General features: G+C 37.4%; 1 protein-coding gene and 1 long non-coding RNA gene across 3 annotated transcripts in view; one reads left to right on the top strand and one right to left on the bottom strand.

Annotated features, from left to right (window-relative positions):
• Positions 1 to 22,308, top strand: part of LOC148108868 (uncharacterized) — a 44,192-nt gene that overhangs the window by 16,528 nt on the left and 5,356 nt on the right. The window lies entirely within an intron of this gene.
• NUP155 (nucleoporin 155) overlaps positions 1,247 to 22,308 on the bottom strand; it is a 66,298-nt gene continuing 45,236 nt past the window's right edge. For both annotated transcript variants that reach the window (XM_045787289.2, XM_087867930.1), the window contains exons 26-35: positions 22,151 to 22,304; positions 21,837 to 21,941; positions 20,632 to 20,786; positions 17,564 to 17,693; positions 16,084 to 16,197; positions 15,242 to 15,362; positions 14,674 to 14,784; positions 11,850 to 11,986; positions 4,297 to 4,403; positions 1,247 to 3,727 (exon numbers count right to left, since the gene is read on the bottom strand). In XM_045787289.2, the coding sequence (XP_045643245.1) occupies positions 3,589 to 3,727; positions 4,297 to 4,403; positions 11,850 to 11,986; positions 14,674 to 14,784; positions 15,242 to 15,362; positions 16,084 to 16,197; positions 17,564 to 17,693; positions 20,632 to 20,786; positions 21,837 to 21,941; positions 22,151 to 22,304 (1,273 nt within the window). In that variant the 3' untranslated portion in view covers positions 1,247 to 3,588. The remainder of the gene's footprint in view (positions 3,728 to 4,296; positions 4,404 to 11,849; positions 11,987 to 14,673; positions 14,785 to 15,241; positions 15,363 to 16,083; positions 16,198 to 17,563; positions 17,694 to 20,631; positions 20,787 to 21,836; positions 21,942 to 22,150; positions 22,305 to 22,308) is intronic.

Genomic DNA, 22,308 nt, shown 5'->3' with positions numbered 1-22,308 from the left:
CATAAGCCTGTCCTCCCACATTGCCCTACCTCAGCTAACTAACTGGGCCACGTAGGACTTAAGGCAGTGGTATGTTGGTAAATATTTAACAACCTGCTTTACAGGGTTGGGGAGAAGCCATGAAATGGTGACTGTATGTGGAAGGAGGGAAGAATTTAAAAATAATACCCATATTTTGGAGTTGAGATTTCAGATAATAAAGACTGAAGTAGAAAAACAGAGGAGGAGGGGGGCACCTGGCTGGTTCAATTGGTAGAGCATGCAACTCTTGATCTCAGGGTCATGAGTTCAAGCCCCATGTTGTGTGTAAAGCTTACTTTAAAAAAAAAAAAAGGAGAAAATTAAAGAAAATAGAGGAGGAAGGAGTGGGTAGATTGCAGGGAGAGAGGAATGAACACAGATCTGGTCCATTTGGACTGAAAAGCTTTGGAGGTCATCTAAGTGAAAATGTTCATTACACAGGCAGAAGCTCAGGTGTGGGCTGGAGATATGATACTCCTAACTCCCGCATGGTAAACTGATTCATCTTAAAAAGAGTTACAGTCTTCAGCTGACAGGAGCTTCCTAAATGCAAGAAGCATAACTGAGAGTTTTAAAACAAATTTTTAATTTCAAAAATGTCATAATGCAATTTAGAAATGATGTTTACTTGCAATGAAAAAGAGTAAAAAATAATAGTATTGTTAAACTACTCTAATATTTGAAGTGCAGAAAAAACTGAATAAAAATAGATTACATTAGTTCTTATCAACTTTTGGATTTAAAAGCCTTATTTGGGGGGGCCCGAGTGGCTCAGTCGGTTGTGTCTGCTGTCGGCTCAGTTCATGATCCCAGAGTCTCAGGATCAAGTCCTGTGTTGGGCTCTCTGCTCAGCGGGGAGTCTGCTTCTCCCTCTGACCCTCCTCCCTCTCCTGCTTTCTCTCTCTCAAAAAAAAATAAATTCTTTTTTAAAAAGTCTTATCATTTAGCTTTAATCTTATGCAGAAAAAATTTTTTTAGAAGATTTTATTTATTTATTTATTTGAGAGACAGTGAGAGTGAGAGAGAGGGAGTGGCAAAGGGCAAGGGAGAAGCAGGCTCCTCGCTGAGCAGGGAGACCAATGCAGGGCTCGATTCCAGAACCCTGGTATCATGACCTGAGCCAAAGGCAGGTGCTTCACTGAGCAACCCAGGCATCCCCAAAAATTTGTTTCTTAGGAAAATGAAAGTTTGAAGAGTTTAAATGATTTACTAGAAGACTCCAAAATATTCTGGAAAAAAAGTTTTATTATTAAGAGAATTTAAATGAAGAAACTGATAGAAAATGAAAGAAAATTATGTGCCCTTTCAAGACCTTTACATTCAATATTCCTGTTCTTCATTTTCTTGATACAACTGTATCACTAGCATAATTTTTCCTCTCACGAATAAGAGGAAAAAAGAGGTGGGAAGTATCCTGAGGAAGAGAATGAGCAATCTGTGAATCCTGAGATTGAAATTAACTATATAACATAAATGTGGAGGAAATGCATGTGATCAGCAGAGAAGCTGGTTCAATGAAAAAGTCACTAGTAAGTTACATATATTGTAACTAAAGAAATGTTGAACATACATCACATGCATTTCAGGGTCAATATCCCATACTTCGCACAGTTACTCAAAATAGATTTTTCTCTCTTTTCCTGACCATTTTGCCAAATGAAAATGATCTACCTAAAAAAAATATGTCACAATCAAGATCTTCGGTGACTCGTCATTGCCTACAATGAATGCACTGTTTCATAAATAATGTTCAACTTATTTCTTGTTGCCTATATATGTTTAATAGTCACTATAAAGAAATAATGTGTTGAATAAACACCACGTACAAGACATATTAATACAGTGGATAAATGTGCTAGAACAATGCTACTCCAAGCTTGATCCACTGACCGCCAGTAGCAGCATCACATTAGAGGTGGCACATCTGTTTTAGCAGGTTATCCAGGTGATTCTTATAATTACAAGTTTTAGAAACACTGTTCTAGAGAGCTAAAAAGGAGGGGACCTTGTTTCTCTTAGGGATCTCACCCTCCCAAGGGTACGGAAAACATTTGCTGTGCAGCTGGAACTGTTAAACCCTCTCACAAGTGCTCTGTGATAAAAGGAACCTGTTCTGACTCCGAAGGACCCTTTAGCCATGCTGGCTTATAGTCCTTTGGAAAGATGTAGCTTCAATATTGTGAGTTGAGTATCTTTAACATATATATTAATATGCTTGTGTGTAAATGGGTTTAAAAAATACATATATATAGCAGAATGGAGTCACGGCTAAATAACATTTAAGCAAGACTTTCATTTTAAGTAGACGTTAACATAATTTTAAGTTTATAGAATTAACAATGCATAACTTACATTCATTTTACATATTCAAAAAAACTAAACTTAAGGAACTGAAAGCTGAAAAATATGAGAGGTAGTGGTGCCTACTGAGTGACAGTTTGATAGTCTATTAAATATTATGAATTAGATTATAGGAAAAAGGGAGCTAAATTCTAAGAGAATAAATATGAAAAGTTCAACCCATGATCTTGGGAAAAAAGGAGGGAAGAAAAACTATTTTCAAAATGTACTATAAAAATTGCTAGATAACATGCTTCATTGACAATAAGAAGGTAATTACTCTTGATGGCATAAAAGGTGAGAGGAAAGAAGTCCATGTCCTTGCTTTTTTGTTAGTCCTGGTGATTCCCACTCTGTTCTCCTTCCTTGTTGTTGCCATGACTTTGGGGAACTTGGTTTAGTTATTCCAATTTGTTGAAGACTAAAAACTACATTACTAACAATTTTACTTTATATATTGTGTCTTGCGTAAAACTCATTTGTTGTGGTTATCGACTGGGAGGAAAAAGAATCAAACAGGGAGCAAATTCCCAGATGATGCTTATATGCTGGTTTGGTGCACACACTTTGAGAACCGCTGCTCTAACATAGTCGGTAATCAGTCACAAGGACTAGTAGGTAGACACTAAATGGAAAACAGTTATCTCCTTCCATAGGTTTTTAGGACATAGAATATTAGTTACACGTTTGCCACCTGCTCAAAACATAGTCAAGTATATATTAATCTTTAAGAATTACAAATGACAAAATTAGTAGCTGGAAGAAATTTCTTTCCAAAGACAAACCCGAACCTAAATAACTTTTTAAGAGAAAATGTTTATTTGCCTATATTAGGATTGTTGTAGAATCCAGTGTTATGGGACTTGCTCAGCTAGCCTACTTAAGTTTTGATATCAATATCCTTGGACTAACTTGAAAATGAATAGTGTAAATTCAAAATTTCTGCCTTCATTAAATTAAAAATAAGAATTTCTAAATGTTTTTTATCTTTGTATTAAGCTCATAAGTAATCTTATTTCACTTATTTTTTTAACCTGATTATTAAAAAACAAAATAAAAAATAATTGAACTGGCAAATGTACTGTTTGTAGATATTAGCCACTTATTAAAAACACATTTCTATTAAAATTGTTCTTAAATTCTTAGATTTAGAGCACCTGATATCTGGACCCAGCTGAGCTTTTATTTTACAGATTAAAATGCATGGACGACAATACATTACAATAATTAATGAAGCCGTTCTAGTTTAGCCTGAAGAGATTTAAAATTTCCCGTGATGGCTTGTACTGCAACTGAAGAGCTCATAGACTGAAGCTCAACCAGATAACCACAAATGGCATCCAGGCACAGATTTGTAAATCTTCTCCTGTAAAGGAAAAGATACCAGGATCAATTACTGATACATTTAGAAACATTTCCTCCTGTAAGACTTCTTTCCAACTTTTGCTAACTTTACTGTAGTCCCAGCAAGAGAAAGGATCATATGATTAAGTAAATGGTAAATAACTGAAAACAGACAAGAAATGCAGGGATGAGGTAAATTACCACATGACCACCATGTTCCTCTGGAAGATTATTATAATGGGAAGGAGGCAATAAGGATAACTCCTTAAATTAATATTATTTACATTCTTTTGATCTTTTCAAACAAATATACCTTGAAATGGCCAGTAATCTCACAAAGACATAACTGAACTGCCCTAGATCACTAATTCAAAGCAGGAGTTTAGAAGTAATTCATAAATTACATCACTTACCTACAGGAAGGATTCAGGACAGGGGTTGAAAAATGGAAAAAATTCTAACCTTTTATACATGCTGATATCATTCAAATAGTTAATCTCCATATCTTCCCCCCATTATAACTCTGTTGCTCAGATACTTATTAGAAACATTTAAGCTTTTGCTGTAATACAATATCTAATTCATAGTTACCTCTCACAATTTAAAACCTGGCTAGGATTCTCAACATATCTTGCCAATAGTACATGTATACAATCTAAAAGGTGCAGTGGCTTCTTCATTCTGTTCCAGAATGGATCCTATAAAGAAAATATACATCATGAGTTGTAAAGCAAACTGTGTCAACTGATTTTTCAACCAATTATGTTATTAGTTAAACCAGTCATCAGGTCCCAGGCAAAATTTCCCGATATTAAAATAAGCATTTAACGCAGAAGCACTGTGGCACTGGGTGCGTTGATGGCTCTCACTATTCTGTGAGGGCTTCCTGAACAGCATGGGGTGTGAGATGCCCTGTTCAGGGAGGAGAGAGTGGGGTGGCACTATTTTCCCCCCTTGCTACCAACACAAGGAAACTTCAGAGATCAACATAGTGGCCCCAGTGGAGGTGGGTGCTGCTTACATCAAACCCCGTCCCCCCTGTGCCTGGGAAGTACTTATTTACTGGGAATGGTCTGACTCTGAGCCAGTGTGATAGGCCTCTCCCCCAGAAGATTAGCATGGGATGCACCCCTGCACCAAGTCTAACGATCACAGAGTGCTTCGAAGCATCACCTGCAGTACTGGTGGAACTAGGACCAGGCTTTACTTTTTTTTTTTTTCCCTTTAGAAACAGACTTAGAGTTTTTACTTTGATTGTTAGTTTGTTTCTTCATTTCCTTTTCTCTTTTTTGGGGGATCAGACTTCCTTCTTCCCCCAACCTTTCTTTTTCCTTGGAATCAGGCTCACAGTTTTTTGATTGTCTGTTTGGGTTTTTTTGGTCCTTTTTTTTTTTTTTCCCCCCGATCAGGCTATTTTTCTAGGCTAACAAACAAATCAAAGCACACCTAGTTAAAAGGTCCAAACACTCCTCACGGCAAGAAGGAGCAAGCTCTGCAGAGGACTAATCAGTGGGAAAGAGCAGCCAAAACACAACAGCAGAGTGCACACAGCATACACCAGAAACACTTCCTGAAATGCCAGGCCCTGCACAATGTATGACTCCTCCACTTTTTTTTTCCTTTTTAAAAGAAAGGGAAAGAGAGAGATGGGGAGGGGCAAAAGGAGAGGGAGAGAGAATCTTAAGCAGGCTCCAGGCCCAGCGTGAAGCCTGACATGAGGCTCAATCTCATGACCCTGAGGTCATAACCTGAGCCAAAATCAAGTTGGACACTTAACCAACTGAGCCACCCAAGCACCACTGACACCTTTTAAATATAGCATTACTCTCAGATGCAGGAAACATAACAAGCTTTCAAAACACGCAAAAGACAGAAACTTACCCAAAATGACAAGATAGAGGAATTCTCTCCAAAAGAAAGGTCAATAAGAAATCACAGCCAGAGACTTGTTCAAAACAGATATAAGCAATATATCTGAATAAGATTTTAGAACAAGTCAGAAGACTATTAGCTGGACTTGAAAAAAAGCATAGAAGGCACTAGAGAAACCCTTGTTGTGGAAATAAAAAGACTAGAATCTAGTCAGGCTGAAATTTTAAAAATGCTATAACTGAGATGCAAAACCAATTGGGTATAATCACAATGAGGACTGAAAAAGCAGAGAAGAGAATAGGTGATACAGAAGATAAAATTATGGAAAATAATGAAGCTAAAAAGAAGGAAACTATTAGATCATGAAGGCAGACTTAGGGAACTCAGCAAATCCATAAGGTGAACCAATATCTATATCATAGGAGTCCCAGAAGAGTGGGAAAAGGGGGCAGGTGTATTTGAACAAATTATAGCTGAGAACTTCCCTAATCTGGGGAAGGAAGGGTAGACACATAAGGTTAGCAGCAGACCTGTCCACTGAAACCTGGCAGGCCAGAAAGAAGTGGCATGATATATTCAATGTGCTGTGAATAGGAAAAATAAGCAGCTAAGAATACTATATCCAGCAAGGTTGTCATTCAGAATAGAAGAAATAAAAGAGTTTTCAAGACAAGCAAAAACTAAAGGAGTCCATGAACACTAAACCAGGTCTGCAAGAAATATCAAAGGGGACTGACCCATTGAGCAGGAAAGAGAGACCAAAAGCAACAAAGAGTAGAAAGGAGCTGAGGGGCGCCTGGGTGGCACAGTGGTTAAGCGTCTGCCTTCGGCTCAGGGCGTGATCCCGGCGTTGTGGGATCGAGCCCCACATCAGGCTCCTCTGCTGGGAGCCTGCTTCTTCCTCTCCCACTCCCCCTGCTTGTGTTCCCTCTCTCGCTGGCTGTCTCTATCTCTGTCGAATAAATAAATAAAATCTTTAAAAAAAGAAAAAAAGAAAGGAGCTGAGACAATCTATAGCAACAGTGACTTTACAGGTAATACAGTGGCACTAAATTCATATCTATCAATTATTACTCTGAATGTAAATGGACTAAATACTCCAATCAAAAGACACGGGGTATCAAAATAGATTAAAAAAAAAAAAGACCCATCAATATGCCACTTACAAGACTCATTTTAGACCTACAGACACCTGCAGATTGAAAGTGAGGGGGTAGAGAACCACAATCATGCAAACGGACATCAAAAAAAAAAAAAAAAGCTGGAGTAGCCATACCTATATCAGACAAACTAGATTTTATTTCTAGATTTTTATTATTATTTACTTATTTGTCAAAGAGAGACAGAGAGCCCGCAGAAGCGGGGGAGCTGCAGGCAGAGGGAGAACTAGGCTCCCCACTGAGCAGAGAGCCCTATGTGGGACCCCATCCCAAGGACCCTGGGATTATGAACTGAGCCAAAGGCAAATGCTTAACTGACTGAGCCCACCCAAGCATCCTGACAAACTAGATTTTAAACCAAAGACTGTAATAAGACAGGATGAAGGGCACTAAATAATAATAAAGGAGTCTATCCAACAAGAAGATCTAACAATTGTAAATATTTATGCCCCTAATTCGGGAACAGCCAAATATATAAACCAATTAATAACAAACTTAAAGAAACTCGTTGTGAATAATACAGTAATAGTAGGGGACTTTTAACACCCCACTTGCAGCAATGGACAATCATCTACGCAGAAGATCAACAAGGAAATAAGGGCTCTGAATGTCACCCTGGACCAGATGGACTTAACAGATATATTCAGAGCATTTCATCCTAAAACAGTAGAATACAGATTCTCTTCGAGTGCACATGGAAGATTCTCCAGCACAGATTACATATGGGTCATATATCAGGCCTCGAAAAGTACAAAAAGATTGAGATCATACCATGCATATTTTCAGACTACAATGCTATGAAACTTGAAGTCAACCACAAGAAAAAATTTGGAATGACAACAAATACACAGAGGTTAAAGAACATCCTACTAGGGGTGCCTGGGTGTTCATTCAGTTAAGTGTCTGCCTTCGGCTTCGGTCATGATCCTGGGGTCCTGGGATAGAGCCCTGCGTCGGGGAGGCTCCCTGCTCTGCAGGGAGCCTGCTTCTCCATCTCCCTCTATCCCTCCCTCCTTTATGTGTGCACGCGCACTCTCTCTCTCTCTCCCCTCTCTCTCTCAAATAAATAAAATCTTAAAAAAAAAAAAGAACATCCTACTAAAGAATGAACCGATTAGCCAGGAAATTAAAGAAGAAATAAAAAAATACATGAAGGCAATTGAAAATGAAAACATGATGGTCCAAAACCTTTGGGATGCAGCAAAAGCAGTCATTACAGGGAAATACATAGCAGTACAGGCCTACCACAAGAAGCAAGAAAATTCTCAAATACACAACCTAAGCTTACACGTAAAGGAGCTAGAAAAGGAACAGCAAATGAAGCCTAAAGCCAGCAGCAGAAGGGTAATAATAAAGCTAGGAGCAGAAATAAATGATATAGAAAACGAAAAAAGATCAACGAAACTAGGAGCTGGTTCTTTGAAAGAATTTATAAAATTGATAACCCCCTAGTGAGACTTACCAAAAAGAAAACAGAAAGGACCCAAATAAAATCATGAATGAAAGAGATCACAACCAACACTGTAGAAATACAATTATAAGAGAATATTATGAGCAATTATATCCCAATAAATTAGGCAATCTGGAAGAAATGGATACGTTCTTAGAAACATATAAACTACCAAAACTGAAACAGGAAGAAACAGAAAATTTGAATAGATCCATAATCAGCAAGGAAATTAAATCAGTAATTAAAAATCTCCCAACAAACAAGAGGCCAGGGATGGATGGCTTCCCAGGGGAATTCTACTAAACATTTAAAAAAGAATACCTATTCTTCTGAAACTGTTCCAAAAAATAGAAATGGAAGGAAAGCTTCTAAACTCATTCGATGAAGCCCGCATTACCTTGATTCCAAAACCAAAGACTCCACTAAAAAGGAGAATTACAGCGGGCTCCTGGATGGCTCAATCAGTGGAGTGTTGGACTCTTGTTTTCTGCTCAGGTCATGATCTCAGGGTTGTGAGACTGAGCCCCGCGTTGGGCTCCATGCTCGGCACAGAATCTGCTTGTCCCTCTCCCTCCCCCTCTGCCCCTCACTCTGCTTGTGCGCTCTAAAATAAATTTTTTAAAAAGGAGAATTACCAATATCCCTGATGAACATGAATGCAAAATTCTCAACAAGGGGCTCCTGGGTGACTCAGTCAATTAAGCAGCCAACTCTTGATTTTGATCTCAGGGTCCTGGGATCAAGCCCTGCATTGGGCTCAGCGGGGAGTGGGCATGAGGATTCTCTCTCTCCCTCAGCCCCCCTCCCCACACGCACTCTCCCTCTCTCAAATAAATAAATCTTAAAAAAACAATTCTCAGCAAAATACTAGCTAATGAGATCCAACATTTCGTTGAAAAGATTATTCACCACAACCAAGTGGGATTTATTCCTGGGCTGCAGGGGTGGTTCAATACCCACGTATCAATCACTGTGTTACACCACATCAATAAAAAGAAAGGATAAGAACCATATGATGCTCTCAATACATGCAGAAATAGCACCTGACTAAATATAGCATCCTTTCTTGATAAAAGCCCTCAAGAAAGTAGGGGTAGAAGGAGCATACCGCAACATTATAAAGACCATATATAAAAACCCACAGGTAATATCATCCTCAATGGGGAAAAAAACAGAGCTTTTCCTCTATGGTTAGGAACAAGACAGGGATGTCTACTCTCACCACTGTTGTTCAACATAGAACTGGAAGTCCTAGCCTCAGTAATCAGACAACAAAAAGAAATAAAAGGCATCTGAATCAGCAAGGAAGAAGCCAAACTTTCACTACTCACAGATGACATGATACTCTACGTAGAAAACCCAAAAGACTCCACCAAAAAATTGCTAGAACTGGTACAGGAATTCAGCAAAGTTGCAGGATATAAAATCAATGCACAGAAGTCTGTTGCATTTCTATACACTAACAATGAAGCAGCAGAAAGAGAAATCAAGGAATCGATCCCATTTACAATTGTACCAATCGATCCCATTTACAATTGTACCATAAGATATCTAGGAACAAATCTAACCAAAGAGGTAAAAGATCTGTACTCTGAAGACTAGAGAACTCTTATGAAAGAAACTGAAGATGATACAAAGAAATGGAAAAACATTCCATGCTCATGGAATGAAAGAACAAATATTGTTAAACTGTCTATATTACCCAAGCAACCTACACATTCGATGCAATCCCTATCAAAATAACACCAGCAATTTTCATAGAGCCAGAACAAGCAATCCTAAAATTCGTATGGAACTAGAAAAGACCCCAAACAGCCAAAGTAATATTGAAAAAGAAAACCAAAGCTGGCGGCATCACAATTCTGGACTTCAAGCTGTATTACAAAGTTGTAATCAAGAAGACGGTATGATACGGCCACAAAAACAGATGCTTAAATCAATGTAACAGAACAGAATGCCCAGAAATGGACCCACAACTATATGGTCAACTAATCTTCAACAATTCAGGAGAAAATATCCAATGGGAAAAAAGTCTCTTCAACAAATGGTGTTGGAAAACTGGACAGCTACATGCAGAAGAATGAAACTGGACCACTTTCTTACACCATACAAAAAAATAAATTCAAAATTGATGAAAGACTGAAATGTGAGACAGGAGTCCATCAAAATCTTAGAGAAGAACACAGGCAACAATCTCTTCGACCTTGGCCGCAGCAACTTCTTACTAGACATGCCTCCAGGAGCAAGGGAAAGAAAAGCAAAAATGAACCACTGGGATTTCATCAAGATAAAAAGCTTCTGCACAGCAAAGGAAACAGTCAACAAAACTAAAAGGCAACCAATGGAATGGGAAAAGATATTTGTAAAGGACTTATCCGACAAAGAGTTAGTATCTAAAATGTATAAAGAACTTCTCAAAATCAACACCCCAAAACAAATAATCCAGTTAAGAAATGGGCAGAAGACATGAAAAGACATTTCTCCAAGAAGACATATGAATGGCTAACAGACACTTGAAAAAATGCTCAACATCACTCATCATCAGGGAAATACAAATCAAAACCACAATGAGATACCACCTCACCCCTGTCAAGGGGAAACACAGGTTCCTAAACAGGAAATTTACACACTCTATAAAGTGAGTTATTTTTTCTAAATAACATCACAATGCAATTTTCAATGATGTTCAAATATTAACCATGACCAGATAAATAACTTAGTAACCACATAATATTAAATGCTTATTTTATTTATTTTACTTATTTTTTTATTTTCTTCTTGTCAGCTGTGATACCCTTTTTACTTTAAACCTATGTAGACTTAGTCTGTTACTGTAAATAAAAGACTAAACCAGCAAAGAATCTTAATTCTCATTCTGGCTTTACCAGTTATTAGCCATGTGACTTGAGCAGGTTATTTATTTAAAATCTCTGCCCTTGTCAGATGCTCATTTCCTATCATAGGCTCATTTTGAGGCTTAAATGAGATATACAAAAGTGCCTTGTAAAGCACTACATAAATGTTTTGATGGTGCTACCATAAAAGACATGATATAGGTCAACAAAGTTTCATTTGGATCTTTTATCTTACGATAAAAATTATAAAATATATAGTCTAATAAGGTTCAATATAAGAAAGATTTTTTTTAAATTAAGGTATAACTGACACATATCATTTTCAAGTGTACAACACAATGATTTGTTATTTGTATATAATAACAAATCAGTATGGGAAAGGATCACCATATTAAGTCTAGTTACCATGCATCACCATCATATTTACAAAGTTTTTTTCTTGTGGTGAGGAAGATCTGACCACTGATATTTCAGATGAAGTTACAGGGAATAAATACACTATTATTTTGTTCTTGTAAAGCAAATGGTGATTCTTAAGGAAATGGGTTTAGCCTATTCCACCAGGAGTAAAGCAAGTATGTTTACTAAAAAATATTTGATTTTTATCATGATATACAGCAAAGCAACTCATTATCAATTTTAAAAGTCTAAAATATGATAATTTCTTATATTCAACCAATGAAGCAAATTTCTGATGTCATTTTATCAGATGACGAGATATTATAAACATATCAAAATAGTGTCCTTCTCTCTACAAAAAGTTTAACTTTAACTAAATAAATTAATTTTCTTTAATATTTTCCTTACCCGTGACTTGAACAAGTGATCATATACTTCTAGTAGTCTAGGTAATGGCACTCCAATTTCATTCATTGTCTGTATTACAAAACCTACATCCCAGTTCAAAGTACAAACTTGCTGCTCTAAAAACTGCACAATAAAATCTGGAGAGGGAAAAAGATCAGAAATTAGAATTGTTACCTCTCCCCTCCTCAGCTTATTGAGAAAAAATAGCCACACATTGTGTAAGTTTAAAGTCTATAACATGATGATGTGATACATACATATATTGTGAAGTGTTCACTCCAGTAAGGTTTGTTAACAGGTTCTTCACCTTACATAATTACTCTTTTATTGTTACAGAATTGGGGAGCCTGGGTGGCTCAGCTGGTTAAACGGCTACCCTCAGTTCAGGTCATGATCTCAGGGTCCTGGGATTGAGAGTCCCGCCTGGGGCTCCCTGCTCAGAGGGGAGTCTGCTTCTCCCTCTGCCCCTCCCCTCTGCTTGTGCTCTCTCTCTCAAATAAATAAATAAAATCTTAAAAAAAAGAAAACCAGTGGGGTGCCTGGGTGGCTCAGTCAGTTAAGCGCTTGCCTTCAGCTCAGGTCGTGATCTCTGGGTCCTGGGATTGAGCCCTGCATCAGGCTCCCTGCTCAGCTGGAAGTCTGCTTCTCCCTCTCCCTGCCCCCTGCTCGTGCTCTCTGTCGCTATCTCTCGCTCTAAAATAAATAGGTAAAATCTTAAAAAAAAAAAAACCAAAAAACCAAAAACCAATTTTCAAAAAAATTTTTTTTACATAAATAAGTTATATATCAGAATAGGCAAATATACAGAGATATAAAGTACATTAGTGATTGCCTAGGGCTGGAGAGTGGGAAGGAACAGGGAGTGACTGCTAATAGGTACATGATTTCTTTCTGGGGGTGATGAAAATGGTCTAAATTTAATTGTGGTGATTGTTGCACAACTATGAATATGCTATACGATTTAAAGCTATTAGGGAAAAAATTACATTTTGGTGAGTTAGGAAAATACAAAAAGGTACAAGAAATAGAGACCACTCACAATCCCACTATTGGAGAGGACCCATTGATATTTCTTATTATATCCTCAATTTAACAGCTTTTCAGAAAAGAAATAAATTTAGAAATATTAAATGTGTTTTTTAAGTGCCTCACCCCCTTAGATGTGTAAGTTATTTATTTTGATCGTTCTAATTTTGGCCCCATTCTCACTTTTTACTACTTGTCATATCATAAATAAGATCATAATAGTACTGATCACATTCATATTTATGATACTCAAAACCTGAGACTGACCAATGTGAAATCCATGGGCAAGAAGAATCACTGAAAAGACTGCCACTGACTAAACCTACAACTTCCCTAGAATCTACCATACAAAAATTTTGCATATGTAATCGAATTTCTAAAAACTCTAAACTTGTTCTAGTTTGAAGCCCCCTGGAGCTTGTTTGCCATTGAAAGATGGAAAGAAGAAGAAGAAGGGGGGGGAGGAAAGTGGGGGAGAGAGGAGGGGAAGGAGACGGGGGGGGGGGGGGGGGAGGGGAGGAGGAGGAGAAGGAGAAGAAGAAAAGGCCTCTTTTACCCTAAACTTAATTGGGCTCAAAAATTAAAAATCTAAGTTGAAGCAGAAATATCCTCAAAAGAAATTATGTATAATATGGCCTTTTTATTATTAAAATTTTTATTCTGTTTCTCTCATTAATGAAATAGCATGGCAGTTTTAAATCCTATACTTATAAGAAAAAAAGCGTACGATTATAATGACTTTATTTCTTGCCATTTCCAGGAAATAAGTCGTAAATCAGAGATGGTCTATAAAAAAGTCTCTAACCTCATTAAATAAACAAACAATTTAATGTTATGTTGTGACCATTTTCCTGGTTCTCAACATTTTTCAAAGACCGTAGTGCTTAACATCCTACTTTACGGATGTATTTATGTTGAATCTATTCTTTTATTTTTTTAAGTAGGCTATAAGCCCAGCATGGAGCCCACCCAACATGGGCTTGAACTCATGACCCTGAGATCAAGGCCTGAGCTGAGATCAAGAGTTGGATGCTTAACCAACTGAGCCACTCAGGCACCCTGATTCTATTATTTTACAACTGAAGAAAACATTATACATTGGCGAATGGCTAATAATTAGAGTCATATACATAAAAATTATAGTAGTACAGTTCATTAAGGGGTTAAAAAATTGCATTTTTAACACAATTATTTGCAATTTTTAGAAAAGATTTATTTATTTATTTGAGAGAAAGAGTGTGAGCAGCGGGAGGGGCCCAGGGAGAGGGAAAATTTTCCAGCAGACTCCCTGCTCAGCGGGGAGCCCAATGTGAATCAGGGCTCGATCCCAGGACCCTGAGATCATGACCTCAGCCGAAATCAAGAGTTAGCCGCACAACCAACTGAGCCACCCAGGTGCCTTGACTATTTGTTATTTTAAAGAAAAATATGTCCTCAATATAATAAGAGCAGTTGAAGCAATCACAGATTGCCCATGCAGAAAAACACCAGCCATTTTTCTTTCCTCTTTAAACTCATAGAAGGTTACCAACAATATAATCATTACGGTCTGTTAGCACTATCCCCAGACAGATATATAAACTTGCAAGATCAAAGTTTCATATCTAACTATTTATCAACAAATCCTGCTATCTTTGGAGGTCTTTCTTTCTGGAGAGGGAGAATTAAACTGTTGAGCTAAACAGCAACAAAGAAACAATTCCACTCTGAAGAACATCATCTTTCCATGTCAATGAAGAAAACCATCAAAAGAAAACAAAACAAAACACCCATGACAGCACTTAAGGTTACTGCTTACCTAAAGGAAAGAAGCGAGGTGTGCCAGCATAAATTTTGCCAAGGAGCACAACCTTGAGACTAAGAGCATGCATTCTATCTGAGGAGCTCAACGCCACACTTTCACTCAATTCTGCAACAAAAAGACATGCCATTAGAAACCCAAACTGTTTTTAATGTGAGACGTTTAAATTGGCTATTTTATTCTGTTTCAAGGTACAAAATACCCTACAAATGATACTCTAATATAACGAGCAGATACTGTGTTTCTGTTAGTATCTGAAATACTTTCGTCTTACCAGGACACTGATTATGGGATTCTAAGGTAAGTGTCTCAGAATCCCTTATTAAGAAGTACAACCAAAAAATGACACATCCTTTTCTCAGAGTCCTCTCCAATATAAATTGAGGTCATTCTCTAGAGGACCACCTCTGCCACATTCTACCACATCCATGCACCCACCACTTACCTCTACTCAGGTATATACAATTTTCAAGAGCTCTAGATAAATGAAAGCCACTAGCAGCTTGCATTCCTCTACCAAGTCACTAAATAATGTATGCTAATATATTTGTAAGTGAGCACTTACCTTTCTCTATGATATCTTGCCAAAGTGTCTGCACCAATATAGGGTCTGAATAACCAGCACAATGAATTATTGCAAGTTTACACTCTGCAAGTTTAAACGGGTCAGCAAATTCCCCATAAAGCTGTCGGAGAAAATGCCAACATTATACATACAACCAGAGGTCGAGTCAGAAATTAATGATGCACTCCTTGAAAAATAGAAATGATCAAAGATTTTATCCAAAGTCCCTAAAATACGATATAAAGATGTGATGACATGCAGTTGGTCGTAACCTCAGATTAAGCATGGTGAAGGCTTGGTAAATACATTTAAATAGATTTCAACATGTGTGCCCTTTCTTTTCCCCTTGGCTGGCAAGGAGATACTGCAATAACATGTCTTTTATAATTAGCATTGTCTAGACCAGGATTTAAAGAATCATGGAAACACAAGTCTCAGGGTGCTTCATGGCACTTGGAGAAAGGCCCAAGAATTATTGAAAAAGGAACTGCTCTGAAGTACAGAGTGGGAGAGGCTTGGAGAGATAAGCAAAGATAAGTTACTTTTCCAAGACAAGAAGCAAGGCCAAAAAATAGATGGCAGGAGTTTTAACGAAGCTCAATGTGAGGCTGATAGATTCTTGATAGAAAGCGGCCTGGAAAGAGCAAGTTAGCTCTTCCTAAGAGTCATATACCACAGCAGTGATCCGTCAGCCCAGCGACATGCTCCCCAGGACGGCTTATCTTAATTTTGTGGAGATAGATTAATCTTTCTCATGAAACACAAAAGTAGAATGCAAAAGAAACAAGGAATTTGTAGATATTAGGTGACTGCTAGAGGAATTCAACTTGCTTTTTTATTACCTTAGTTATGTCCATTAGTTCAGAATCCAGCTGAGAAATTGCATCCTGTACAGAAGAATGATGGGAATACTGCCTTTGTAGTGTCTCTTGTATCTGAAGTTGGATCCTAGCAACCTAGTTTGGATTAAAAAAAAAGCAAGTCTTAAGTTCTTGATGATAAATCAACAAGTACTTCAAGGAATTATTCCTAGTATCTGAGTTTAAGTTGGTTAAAGTAAAAATAATGTATAAATAACAGCATAGTGACTGTAGTTAATAACACTGTATTGCATTTTGAAAGTTGCTGAAGAAAATAGATTGTAAAAGTTCTTAATCATAAGAAAAGAATTTTGTAATTATGTATATGGTGATAAATGTTAATTAGACTTATGGTGATCACTTTGCAATATCTAAACATACTGAATCATTACATTGTACACCTGGAACTAATACAATGTTATAAACAACAACAAAAAAAATGTACAAATGAAGACTTCTATCATAACAAACTAACAGCTCTTCACCACAACATAAAGATCTCACAGGAAGTATACTATGGCTGAGAGACTTTGCTACCACTCTAACACCCATCTCTCCCACGAATGTAGCCAGACAACGGCTAGACCGTATTTTCCAACCTCCTCTGTAGGGAGATATGGCCATAAGACTAAGTTCTGTTTAAAGGAATGCAAGTGGAAGTAAAGTACGTCACTTCAGGGCTAAGGTCTTTAAAAGAGGGACTGTGCTTCTTACATGTTCTTTTTTCTCTTACTCCCTCTGACAGAAGAAAAAGATAAGGCCATAGGGAATGATTAGAGTCAGAAAATAGAACTTGGGTATTAAAATCAATCAAGTGGAAGAAAGCCACTGGCCAGTCAGGGACACCCACTCTATGTGATATTTGTGAATGAGAAATAAGCTTTTGTATTTGGACCACTGTATACTTTTGGGTCTCTTTTTTTTTTTTTTTTTTTTTTTAAAGATTCTATTTATTTATTCGACAGAGATAGAGACAGCCAGCGAGAGAGGCAACACAAGCAGGGGGAGTGGGAGAGGAAGAAGCAGGCTCATAGCGGAAGAGCCTGATGTGGGGCTTGATCCCATAACGCCGGGATCACGCCCTGAGCCGAAGGCAGACGCTTAACCGCTGTGCCACCCAGGCGCCCCACTTTTGGGTCTCTTAATTAGGGCAGCTTAGCCTACTCTACTTCATTAGCTTCCAGAATCTACTTATTAGCTTCCAGAATAAATGGAAAATGTGATATAGTCTTTGTGTTGGAACAGTTGGGAAAAAACCTTTAAAAAAGCCACAGAGAAAAAATTTAATTACAGCAATGTCTTGTGACCCAATAAAGGATATATGTTTAAATATGAAAATAAATACATACAGGCAGAAGAGACTAGAATTACTAATACTGACTGCTACTGACCTATGCCTTAGTAAAGGAAGAAGGGAAAATGGAATAAATGCAGGCAAAGTCTAAGTATCTTTAGCGCTTACTTCCATTTTTTCTTCCAATTCATGAAGGAATTCACCATCTGCAGCTATCGATGAAATGGCTGTGGAACTTTTGGCACTAAGAATGGCTCGAGCAATGTACTCTAGTCGCTGCTGAAGTGAAATTTCTGTGCTGGGGGGAAAAAACCTTATTTTTATTTATATGAATTCTTAAGGATCCAATATACAAATATATTAATTATGATGCACTATTTTGTATATACCAAATGAACATAAAAGGCCATTCGAAACTTGAAAAAACTATTAGAGGACTTCTAATAAAAGAGAGCTACAGTTTAAGGCAACAAGGAAACAAATACTTAAGTTTACATCCAAAAAAGTAACTTCCTATTTTAAAACTTTAATTCAGTATATTAAAACTTGGATTCTTCTAACACTAGGAAAATGCTCTTTGTCACTCCTCCTATTTTCACTTCTCTACCTTAATATGGCTAATACTATATGTGATCCTCCACAAAGCAACTTGAGTGACCTCTTAAAAACAAAAATCAGATTATGTCACCTGCCTTCACCTACTCCTTTAACCTCCTCTCCTTTCACCTGCTCCAGTGTTCACCATCTCCAACCCCTCTTTCTTTTTTGTATCCTAAACATGATAAACTTGAATCTGATACAGTGCTCTGCAGAGAATATTATTGCTAAGCTTGGACCATTTCCTCCAATTCTTTAATAGCTGTCATTCTTGTCATTTGAGAATCAATTTTCATAACAATTTGACGCCTTCTCTGACCAATCTTTTTTTTTTTTTTTAAGATTTTATTTATTTATTCAACAGAGACAGAGACAGCCAGCGAGAGAGGGAACACAACCAGGGGGAGTGGGAGAGGAAGAACCAGGCTCATAGCAGAGGAGCCTGATGTGGGGCTCGATCCCATAACGCCGGGATCACGCCCTGAGCCGAAGGCAGACGCTTAACCGCTGTGCCACCCAGGCGCCCCTTCTCTGACCAATCTTAACTAAAGCAGCTCCTCGCCCTCCTTCCCCACCAGGCCCTTTGTACTATATTATCCTATTTTTATTATATTTATAGAACCTGAACTTGTTTGTGTCTGTGGTCTATACCTACTAGAATGGGAGCTCTTGGGAACAAAGATGGTGTTTACATTGTTCACTACTCCTTTCTGCATGCCTTGAACATACATCAGTGGTGGTCAAAATCTATTTGCTGGGCGGCTGGCTAGCAGGTGTTAGAAAGCCCCAAGCATGTATTCACCTCCATGGTTACCATCTTCAGTCCTTTCTAATCCCCTATCAGACTTGGTTCTTTGACATTACAAAGTGACTTGGCATTAAAAACAAACACACTGATTCATTTAGTTGTTGGCAACCTCTTACACCAACCAGTATTAAATTTAACTTTTGATATCCCCATTAATTCCAATTTGAATCAGGAAAAAACTAGCTTTCTTTTACTTTCAGAGATCTTAAACTGTCCTTCTATATAGCTATGGCTCCCATATTTTTCCCCTTCTAAAAAAAAAGAAAGGGATGGAAGGAGGGAGGAAGGAAGAATTAACTCCTTTCTCCCCTCTATCTTTCAAAGGACAGGTGTAGATGACAGTTACTTAGCACTGACCATCTCTTAATGTTGCACATAAAGGACTGTTCAGTACAACTAGGACCTGTTTCTAAAAGAGCTTCCCTTTCTTTCCCTTCTCATCTCTCAAAAAAGCCCTACTTGAACCAAACATATTAAAAGTGGGTAACATTTCCAAATTATTTAAAATAGAAATTCTATAGCTGCCAATTTATTTGCTGCAGCCTATATATGCAAAAAGAGTGCAGTGAGAAAGAGAGCAACATTATAGTTGGAAAAATATTTCATTGTGGAAAAAGATGGTAAGCTGAGAGCTAGAGTAGAAGGACAGTGTATCTCACATGAGGAAATTAGGTTATATGTGTTATGTATAAAGTAGATATGGATAATGAGTGTTCTTAAAAGTTAGAGAATTTCTGAATATTTTATTTATTTAATTTTTTAAAAAGATTTTACTTATTTGACAGAGAGGGAGAGAGACAGCAGAAGCAGGGGGAGTAGCACAAGAGGAAGAAGCAGGCTCCCCGCTGAGCAAGGAGTCCAATGCAGGACTCATGCGGACCTTGATCCCAGGACCACAGGATCATGATCTCAGCCAAAGGCAGACACTTAACGACTGAGCCACCCAGGCATCCCTTCTGAATATTTTACAGTAACAATATAACAAGAAAAAGGTCAATAAATATTAATGGAAGGCCAATTAAGAATACACACGTACATACTTACACTTGCTATTACAGTCATATCTAGACTCTTTAACTTTTATTTATTTTTAAAGTAGGCTCTATTCCCAGCATGGGGCTTGAACTCACGACCCTGAGATCAAGAGTCACATGTTCTACCGACTGAGCCAGCTAGGCGCCCCATAAATTACCATTCTGATTAACTTGGTTTAAAAACAGCTTTGCTTCCACAACCTCTTCTTCCTAACTTAACCGATCTTCAGTTTTTAGAAATAGGACTCGTGTTATTTTGGCGAAGAAGATTCCAAACGAAAATACAAGGTCAAATTAATGATCTGTCCAAGATTATATTAAATTGTTTTGATATAATAATCTAACTAGAAATTTTAATGCTTTCTTTAGTAAGATTTTTAACAATCTTCAACATATATGCCCAAATTTTTTTGGTAATTTAAAACAATAATAGAGCAGAGGAAATTAAGTCTAGAATTAGTAAAACATTTAGAATTATAAAGCCTTTAAGAAGTTTTTGTCCTTTTAATTAAAAATATTAATTAACTGCTTAGTAGGAAAGAATCTAAAGACATACTTTAAAGAAGAGATTTAGAAGATAGTTTCACTAGAGAGGGTCGGTCTTGGGTATTTAGTACCTCCTATACATTATTAAAAAAAAAAAGAAAAAATTGTAAACTTTAGGTAAATCCAAGTAAAAGCATAAAAACTCTACATAGGTATAACCTGAATAAGGTTTTATTTAATTTCTGAAATCTGGATGTATTATAGGTCAGTTATCAATCATTATTCATAGTAGTAAGTGTATTATACCATACCTATGCATGTCAGCCAATTTGGACAGGACACGAGCAGCATTACTAAAGCTTCTGTTCTTTTCATAATACCTCCACAGTAAATCCATATAACGAACTTTGTTTTGATCAACTTTGGCCATTCGGACTAGATGTGGCTCCAGAAATGGAGAAGCAATCTGCAAATTATACAGTCACTCAGAAACATTTTCTGGACTAGTCACTTGCTCTTTATGTAGTAACTATAACATTTTAAGACAACTACAGGTATGCCTTGCTTCACGAATACATAAGCAAAATTATAATCCAAAAACAGAGGCCAATTTTTTTCATCATAAATGATTTTTGTCTTACCAGTGTTAACTGAAAAGTTGCTAAGATAGTTGAATTAGGCTAATTAAACTAATAATTCAGTTACAAATGTTTTTTAATTTTTATTTTTTTGAGAGAGACAGAGAGAGCATGAGCCCAGGGGGGGGGGGGCCTCCCCAGCAGGCTCCATCTCACGACCCCAGGATCACAACCTGAGACGAAATCAAGAGTCGGACACTTAACGACTGAGCCACCCAGGCACCCCCAATTACAAATCTTTTAATAAACTTTCAAAACATAGCTATTGATTCCTAGACTCTGAGCTCAAAGACATCCTTGCCATTATCAAATGTCACACATTTATTTTACAGAATATTGAGACTTAGGATAGTAAAAAGACATGTATGAAGTCACATACTGAATTAATGGCAGAGGTAATGCCAAGTCTAGGACTCCTAATTCATAATCAAATGCTTTCCATCCCACAGTATAAAAAACTCAAATCAGCTTCAAAATAACAAGAAAATTAGAGCAATAGTTTGTTTTGCCCACTAGGGAAAGGTAAGACATTACTTGGCTTGACATTAACACCTAATGGTAGGTTCAGGATAAGAAAATGAATTTCCTGTATCTATGTATTTTTTATTTTTATTCATTATTTTTAAAGATTTTATTTATTTGACAGAGAGAGCGCGTGCGCACGCACAAGCAGAGGGAGTGGCAGGCAGAGGGAGAGGGAGAAACAGGCTCCCTGCAGAGCAGGGAGCCCGATGCAGAGCTCGATCCCAGGACCCTGCAATCATGACCTGAGCCAAAGGCGTAGGCTTAACTGAGCCACCCAGGCACCCCTCCTTCAACTATGTATATGCTACCTGAAAATACAAATTAACAATACTGGAATAAAAAAATTGTTTTACCTGCAATAGCTTATCTGCAAGATCAGCTTGTATTAGCCAATTATAAAGGGCAATACTAAAGAGCTCATCTTTGGATCGTTGAGACAATTTAAGCATCTGTTCAAACTAAAATAAAAAAAAATAGTAAAAATTAGCAGTTAAAGGCTCTCTTGCTGGACATCATAAACATCAGCCTTATAAAACCCTGAAATCAAGAATTCTTAAAGGCTTATTTCTAAGAGCTACTATCTTTCCCAAGAGGAGCTGCCACCACTACCACATAGAACTTCTTAAAACAATGTATTTTCAGGATAAAAACATGCTATGTCCCTTACATGATGTCCTGCTTCTTCATTACTCAGCATGTTGGGATCAGATGACAATACTGGAGGCCCAGGTTTTTTGGGTACACTGGGAGACTGAGGAGCAGCCTTACTTTGATTTACCAATTCTTGAAGTGTATCTGTAATACACTTATAACTGTTTAATCTGA

The sequence above is a fragment of the Ursus americanus genome, chromosome 15 (genome assembly GCF_024610735.1).
Source record: "Ursus americanus isolate L20-20 chromosome 15, mUrsAme1.1.p, whole genome shotgun sequence".
Lineage (NCBI taxonomy): Eukaryota > Metazoa > Chordata > Mammalia > Carnivora > Ursidae > Ursus > Ursus americanus.
This window is presented reverse-complemented; position numbering and strand designations above follow the sequence as displayed.